We start from the raw sequence: 8,108 nt of genomic DNA, 5'->3' as shown, positions 1-8,108 counted from the left end.
TACATCCTGCTCATCTCCGCCCCTCCGCTTCAATTGGCCGCCTGCCGTGTGACGTCACTGTGACGCCGCGCGACCCGCCCCCTAAGGAAGGAGGCGGGTCGTCGGCCAGAGGGACGTCGCACGGCAGGTATGTGCATGTGAAACTGCCGTAGCGATAATAATCGCTACGGCAGCTTTCACTAGATATCGCACGTGCGACGGGGGCGGGACTATCGCTGCAGCATCGGTAACACATTGTTACCGATGTCGCAACGTGCAAAGCCCGCCTAAGTCTTCTGATTTCAGTGATCACAAGTTTCCAATTTGTGGATAAGCCATAATTTACTTTTATGGCCCAACTTTTTCTTTTTATTATTTCTACTCAGACCTATTTCTCTCTGTGAGCTACAACAAATATGACACCCTTATAGTCACAAAGATCACTCACACCCATTCTCATCTTAACCTCACAGCGGTCAATGATAAAACCTTCTCCAACCAGAGCTTTCCTGACAAACTCTTCATCATAACTAAAATAATGGAACTTCTCTTTCCCGACTATGTAATATGTTGTATCTAAACACCCAACTATTACAAAGTGTCCTCCAGGTTTCAGCAAAGATGAGAACTTCCTGAGATATCTCATGTAATTATCTCGGTCTTTGCAGAGAACATCCAGAAGCCCAAAAGAGATGATATAATCTGCTGGAGGTAAGATGATGGGATCCATCATATTTTCTTTCTCGAAGTCACATTTGACAATATGTTGAAGGGCTGATCTCATTTTTTCTTCTTTTTCCTGTAACTTGTAACTGTAAGAAATGGAAAAAAAATGGAGAAAGCGATTGTTCCAGAGTCATAATCCAATGGGTAAAATGAGTATGAGATGAGTAGTTAGCTCTGGTCTAGTATCTTTCAATGCACATGGGGCTGCCGGGACCGGTGGTTTCTTTGTTCCAATAAGTAAGTGTACTTTCATTTTTTGTTCAGGCACCTTGGCACTTTGCACTTTGACCTTGTTCTTCTGAACACTTGCCTATTTACCTCTATACAGGGTCCCTTGCTTACTGAATACATACTGTGCTTATATGGATCTATACCTACTTATGGATTATATTGTGCCAGACTTCTGACCATTATTATTTTTCATAATTTTTGTATTTTTCTATTTAATATTTTTGTAATTTTTCACTATATGTTATCTGATGCATTTAATACTACCTGCCCCTGGCATTTTCGTGCAGTTTTTGTATTTCTGGATTTTTTTAACAAAATATTCTACTGTTTTAATATTTTTCAATAAAATATTTTTTTAGCCCAATACTTACATTTTTGCTTGTATTATCATGACATACAAAGCCATCCACAACCTGTCTCCTCCTTACATCTGTGACTAAAGCGGGCTTTAAACGCTACAACATTGCTCAAGCGATCTCATTGGGGTCACGGAATTTGTGACGCACATCCGGTCGCTTTAGCGATGACGTTGCGTGTGACACCTATGAGCGATTTTGCATCGTCGCAAAAACATGCAAAATCGCTCATCGGTGACATGGGGGTCCATTCTCAAATATCGTTACTGCAGCAGTAACGAAATTGTTCCTCGTTCCTGCGGCAGCACACATCGCTCCGTGTGACACCGCAGGGACGAGGAACCTCTCCTTACCTTCCTCCCGGCCACAATGCGGGAGGAAGGAGGTGGGCGGAATGTTCGTCCCGCTCATCTCCGCCCCTCCGCTTCTATTGGGCGGCGGTTCAGTGACGCTGCTGTGAGGTTGCTGTGACGCTGAACGAATCGCACCCTTAGAAAGGAGGCGTTTCGCCGGTCACAGCGGCATCACAGGGCAGGTAAGTAGTGTGACGGGTCCGGGCGATGTTGTGCGATACGGGCAGCGATTTGCCTGTATCGCACAACCGATGGGGGCGGGTAGACACGCTGGCGATATCGGTCACAATATTGCAGCGTGTAAAGCGGCTTTTAGGTGTACTTTACACGTTGCGACATCACTAGCGTCGGCTAGCGATGACGAGCGCGATAATACCCGCCCCAGTCGCACATGCTATATGTGGTGATTGCTGCCGTAGTGAACATTATCGCTACGGCAGCTTCACACGCACATACCTGCTCGGCGATGTCGCTGTGACTGCCAAACTATCCCTCCTTCAAGGGGGAGGTGCGTTTGGCATCACAGCGACGTCACCGCGACGTCACTAATCGGCCGGCCAATAGAAGCGGAGGGGCGGAGATGAGCGGGACATAATAGCCCACCCACCTTCTCGCTTTTGCATTGCCGTTGGGACGCAGGTAAGGAGATGTTTGTCGCTCCTGCGGGTTTACACACAGCGATGTGTGCTGCCGCAGGAGCGACAAACATCATACCTGCGTTTGACCCGACATTATGAAAATGACCGACGCTACACAGATCACCGATTTTCGACGCTTTTGCGATTGTTTATTGGTGCATCTAGGATTTACACGTTGCAATATCGTTACCGGCGCCGGATGTGCGTCACTAATGACGTGACCCCGACAATATTTCGGAAGCGATGTCGCAACGTGTAAAGCCCCCCTTAGTCACCCGATACCTACCAGCACAAAACCTACAATCCTCACAAGATTACCTTCTCTACTCCCCTTTCATCTGCACTTCCCACCACCTCATCCAAGATTTCTCCCGTGCCTCCCCCATACTCTGGAACGCTCTACCACATTATATCAGACTCTCACCTACCTTGACAAGCTTCAAAAGGAACCTGAAGACCCACCTCTTCCGACAAGCCTACAACATTCAGTAACCCTCAATCTGATATAGCGCTGCATCACCAGCTCTACCCTCACCTACCGTATCCTCACACATCTCCTGTAGATTGTGAGCCCTCGAGGGCAGAGTCCTCTCTCCTTCTCGAGGGCAGGGTCCTCTCTCCTCCTTGAGGGCAGGGTCCTCGCTCCTCCTCGAGGGCAGGGTCCTCTCTCCTTCTTGAGGGCAGGGTCCTTTCTCCTCCTCAAGGGCAGGGTCCTATCTCTTCCTTGAGGGCAGGGTCCTCTCTTCTCCTTGTGAGCAAGGTCCTCTCTCCTCCTCGAGGGCAGGATCCTCTCTCCTCCTCAAGGGCAGGGTCCTCTCTCCTCCTTGAGGGCAGGGTCCTCTCTCCTCCTCGAGGGCAGGGTTTTTTCTCCTTCTCGAGGGCAGGGTCCTCTCTCCTTTTTGAGGGCAGGGTCTGCTCTCTTCCTGTACCTGTCTATGCCTTGTATTGTTCATGATTATTGTACTTGTCCCTATTATGTGCACCTCTTTTCACATATAAAGTGCCATGGAAAAATGGCTCTATAATAATAAATAATAACAATAATTCTACTCAGGCTTATGCAACCCCAATAGTATCTTAGTGGATGTGCACCACTTGACATGGTTGTTTGGTCATAATAAATTATCACTTATGCACATAATAGGTGATATTAATTTAATCTGTAGAAATCTAATCAATGGAAAGTACACCAATTGGCAGAACAGGTAATATTTATTCTAATTAAAAGTTGAGCAGCAGTTTGGATGCCCATCCACCACACTATTCATTTCCTATGGGGCTACTGGATAAAGCCCAGTACTTGGCAACCCAAGGAAATTATTGACGCATGCGCAGTGCTGCTCCATTCTAACGAGGATACAAGTGCCCTGTTCTGGATGAGATCCCAGTGGTCGGACTTGCACTCATCAATAGGTCATCACCTATCCTTTGATTATCTGCTAACTTGTTTTCACCAGAAAACCATTTTAACTTTGGGCCCCAAAGCACCAAAAAGGCTACAATCAGCACTTTCTGGATAGTATATCTGCCTCATTCCTCCTTCTCATCTCACCTGTCTTCTTCAGTGTCCACATGAAGTTTTGTGGCATGGCCCCAATGAAACGCTCCCGTACGTTCGTCCACCCATCTCTTCAGCTCCATGATGCATCTGTCTCTGGCCTTCAGCACTATGATGTGTTTGAAGAAGTCACAGGCTGCAAATAGATGGTGAACCACAGAGCCAGTACTGAGGTCAATCAAGACGTCTCCTGTAATATGACCTGCAGAAAAAAATCCAAATATTCAAAATCTGATGTTTTTATATATTAAAAAAGAACAAAAAACATTTTATCAGATATGTAAATAAGGGGACTTCAAAGTAGTCAAGGTCTCAGTGCATTCTTCCACCTTGTCAGTTGCAATCTTTTGCACTTTCCCCTTACATTGATGTGTGTGCAGGCGCATTCTCATCACCTTCTCCTGTCTGCAGTGGCCACTTGCTGCACATAGTATCACATATGGCTGGAACTGATTTTATTGATGCAATGTTAGGTTACATATAACATTTTGGTTGTTTTTTATTGTATTTCTTATAGAAGTTTGGTGACCAACAGAAAGGCTTTTTTTTTCTTTTTGGCAGTTAAATGATTTAAAAAAAACGTAATATTATGATCGCATGGACTTTTTCACATACGATAATTTTAAGATCTCTCCAATATGATTAAGATCCTAGCTTTTTTATGTCTATGTGTCAGCAGTGGGGTCCTCCTGGGTCTCCTCCATAGCGTTTCATCTCATTCAGATGTGGATGGATTGTTCGCACTTACACTGATGCCCCCTGAGCCTGCAGCTCAGCTTGAATTTCTTTGGAAGTTGATTGAGACTACCTATCCACCATCCGGACTATCCTGTGTTACAACCTTTCATCAATTTTTCTCTGCCTTTCAGGTCTACAGAGATTATCTACAGTGCCATGGGATATTATATTCTTATATATATATTGTGCATCATTTATAAAGGGACATTGAAATCTCTGGACATGGAATTGTAACCTTGAGAGTGTTGATATTTTCCAACATTTTTGTATCTCAAGTCATCAGACAGTTATATTCCCCTCCCCTTTCTGTTTTCCATGCTTAGTGTGGCACACACAGACACACAATGCAAAGATTTAATCAACTTCTTCCCTCTTTATCTGCTTTCAGGTGTGATTTTCATATTGCCAACAACTTTTACTTGCCACATTTGAGATTGAATGAGCATCACATGCTTAAAACAAAATTGTTTGCCTACAATTTTGGAAAGGTTGCAACAATTATATCCAGACCATTTTTGGGGTATTGTAAGAAATTGTGTCCAATTTGCTCTTTTTCTGTTTTTTTTCTGATGTTCCAATACATACTAAGAAAATAAACATAACTAATCATGAGTAATTGCAATAAATATCTTGGAGAAATACTTAATTTTTTGGAACAATTTCAAGGATCCCAACACTTTTGGCCATGACTGTAATAGCAGATTCAAAGTAACTACCTCCACAATTTGAAATTTAAAAGTTACCTTTCATCATCCTTACAAAGAAGTCAAAGATTCTGGAAATTATAGAGGGAAAAATGGCTCTACTTTAAATAAATTAATTATTTTCAATGACAAAGGCTTTGCTTTGCTTAATTTTTCCAAGGCAGCATGGTTTCCCTCTGATCACCTCACCAAAGATGTCATGCTGTATCAAGGATACACAGAAGTTAGCTGGAGATACAGCTTTAGTGCGCAGTAAGCAGACAAAGCACTAGAGGGTGAAAGAGTAGTCAGCAAGATGGGTATGCAACAGGAGGTCTTGTCAATAGTACAGGAGAAAGCAGGACGTGGTCAGGTGATAGCCAAGGGTCAGAATTTCATGCAAACGGCAGAAAGGAGAGACAGAGCTGAGGTCAGGAATGAGGATACAGGTCAGAGGCCAAGAAATCAAAGTAACGTACAATGGAGGAGGAGTAACGGTTCAGGATTGGGGTCAGACAGACAGGACTTGGGTAAACAACAAGCAGGACTGGGAAGTCAGGGAATGGAACGGACGTACAGAGAGGGAGACGCAGGTCAGGACAAGGTAACAGGGAGGCAGGACAGATCAAGGTTAACTCACGGTAGCCAGGCACACACGCTGCAAAACAGGACCTATTACTGGCGATGTTCTGGAGGAGCAGCACCAGGATATAGCGGTCTGTCCTCCGGAACAAGGCAGAATGGAATTAACCCATCCCATGACCTGTAACCCAATGATAGGAGCAAAGGCTCAGCAGTGGCTGAGCTAGGTATGGATCATGATAGAAGGATAGTTTTTTCCCATTATTCTCTCCTCCCCATATGGACGGCAGGGTAGTGAGTGCTCATTAGTTAGACACAAAGAGATAAAATTGATATTTTAAGAAAAATTGGTTAATAAAAGTATGAAAAAATGTATTAAAGAGAGAAAAATACATACCTTCTGTGAAAGTTTTTCTGAGATTTTTAATTGGAAATATCAAGAAATCCTCTTCAAAAACCATTTTGGGGCTATCTGACACATATTGCTCCAGAAATTGCCTGGAATCAAAGCCACATTCATGGTAGAGCTTATAGTTTCTTGTATCCATCGTCTTGTCTTGTATCACAGACAGAATGACTCTCCATAAACTCAAGATCTTTTTATAATAATTAGAAATCAAATTTGCAATTTTAAAAAGTTAGTAAGTTTAATTTATCATATCACAAGGTATTTTCAGGAGTCAGTCATGTGCTATAATATATTTACATGGAATATTTTTAATATTTCAATTAAGAAAATATATAGTCAAGAGAACAATGGGGAAAAAAGCAATAAGTCTATTTATCAGTCTGCACTGAGTTTATAAAAGAATATACTGTAAGCTTACATAGTCATGAAGCAGGGATTGAGAAGTTGATTTTAGTGCTGCTCTGACTTGGCAACTTTATGTAATAAAAGTACATGTGTCGCGGGCGGGGGGTGCGCTGCTTGACTGTGCTCGCTGCTCGGGTCCGGCTGCTGCTGCTGCCGCTGCTCGGTGGCTTGAGCGGTGGGCCGGATCCGGGGACTCGAGCGGCGCTCCTCGCCCGTGAGTGAAAGGGATTGGTTTGGTTTGGGGATTTGGTTAGTGACGCCACCCACGGTTTGTGGTGAGGTTGGGGCACCACCACTGCTGGTGACGGGGATCCCGGGAGCGTTGTTATGGAGCAGCTGGGATGTGTTCCCCCTCCGTGGGTAGGGGCTGGTGGTCCCAGGGCCTGGTGAGGTGAGTTGGGCCAGGCAGGGGTCGGTGAGATGCAGGGTCGCGGGGGCAGCGCGGTGCCGGATGGCACGATGGTACTCACTCAGCCAATAATGGATACACAGTCTCTATGGTAAAACAAACGGCTGGATGGACGGGTCCTGCAGCCGGCTGCTGCTGTCTGCCCCGGACGGGTGGTGACGGCTGTCTTTCCCTGCACCTTCTTTGTGTTCGGCTCCAATGGCTTCCCACCGGTAGCCCGCTCCCCGGCGTATGAGTGCCGGAGGAGCCCTTTTGCCCGCGGGCTCTGGCCCTGGGAGCTCTAGCTCTGGCGGTAGCTGTATCTCCCTTGTCAGTTTGGACGGTTGCCTTCACTTGGGTCTTAGTTGTTAGGAAACCCCTGGGGTTCCGGTCACTAACAGATTTGACCAGTTTAACGGCGACTCCAAGCCTGGTCAGGGTCAACAGGCCCTGCCGGTTGGTGCTGGCTTCTCTTCACTCCCCGGTTCGGTACCGGTGGGCCACCGCCCAGCCCCGGTCCTACGGTTCCGCGTCGAACGGCCTCTCCTGCAGACGGCCACCACCGTCTGCCAACCTTGCTGTATATGCCCGGGCCACGTACCCGGACACGGTCAGTCTGCTCCTCAACTACTACTTCACTCTCTCTCCCTCAAACGTGACTAACTGACTTCCTTTTCCCGCCTCCAGGACTGTGAACTCCTCGATGGGTGGGGCCAACCACCTGGCTCCACCCCACCTGGTGTTGACCCTGGAGGGAGGCAACAAGGATTTGTGTGTGACTGGTGTGCCTATCTCGGGGTGTGGGGTGTGTTGTTGTAGTACCTGTGACGACCTGGCTTGTCCAGGGCGCCACACATGTAGATACAGTAAATATGTCGGAACACTATCAATAAGTAAATACTAGAAATTGATCATAAAAAATCAAACTGCAATACATATAAAATTAACATAAAACACAACAAAAATTGTAAACGGATCATTCAGCAGTATTTTAGTAGGAAAAGGAAAGGTAGTTGTCACAAGTGTGTCACGGGTGACAGACAGTCATGTGGTTTCTGGCAA

The 8,108-nt window shown here is 45.6% G+C and overlaps 1 protein-coding gene across 1 annotated transcript; it reads right to left on the bottom strand.

The window, feature by feature from the left end:
• Nucleotides 1-367: 367 nt before the first annotated feature.
• Nucleotides 368-6,410, bottom strand: LOC142256193 (nicotinamide N-methyltransferase-like). Its single transcript, XM_075327751.1, has 3 exons — nucleotides 6,242-6,410; nucleotides 3,836-4,043; nucleotides 368-791 (listed from the first exon to the last, which is right to left on the bottom strand). Exons 1-3 carry the CDS (start codon nucleotides 6,390-6,392, stop codon nucleotides 368-370), a joined length of 783 nt encoding a protein of 260 aa, XP_075183866.1. The 5' UTR covers nucleotides 6,393-6,410.
• Nucleotides 6,411-8,108: the final 1,698 nt, after the last annotated feature.

Source organism: Anomaloglossus baeobatrachus, chromosome 11 (genome assembly GCF_048569485.1).
Source record: "Anomaloglossus baeobatrachus isolate aAnoBae1 chromosome 11, aAnoBae1.hap1, whole genome shotgun sequence".
In the NCBI taxonomy this organism is placed as follows: Eukaryota; Metazoa; Chordata; class Amphibia; order Anura; family Aromobatidae; genus Anomaloglossus; species Anomaloglossus baeobatrachus.
This window is presented reverse-complemented; position numbering and strand designations above follow the sequence as displayed.

Excerpts from the sequence above, each read along its gene's own strand:
- LOC142256193 (XM_075327751.1), bottom strand. The coding sequence starts at position 6,392 with ATGGATACAAGAAACTATAAGCTCTACCATGAATGTGGCTTTGATTCC. Across the intron at positions 4,044-6,241 it reads CAGAAAAACTTTCACAGAAG|GTCATATTACAGGAGACGTC; the intron begins GTATGTATTTTT and ends TTTTTTCTGCAG. Across the intron at positions 792-3,835 it reads GTGGACACTGAAGAAGACAG|TTACAAGTTACAGGAAAAAG; the intron begins GTGAGATGAGAA and ends CATTTCTTACAG.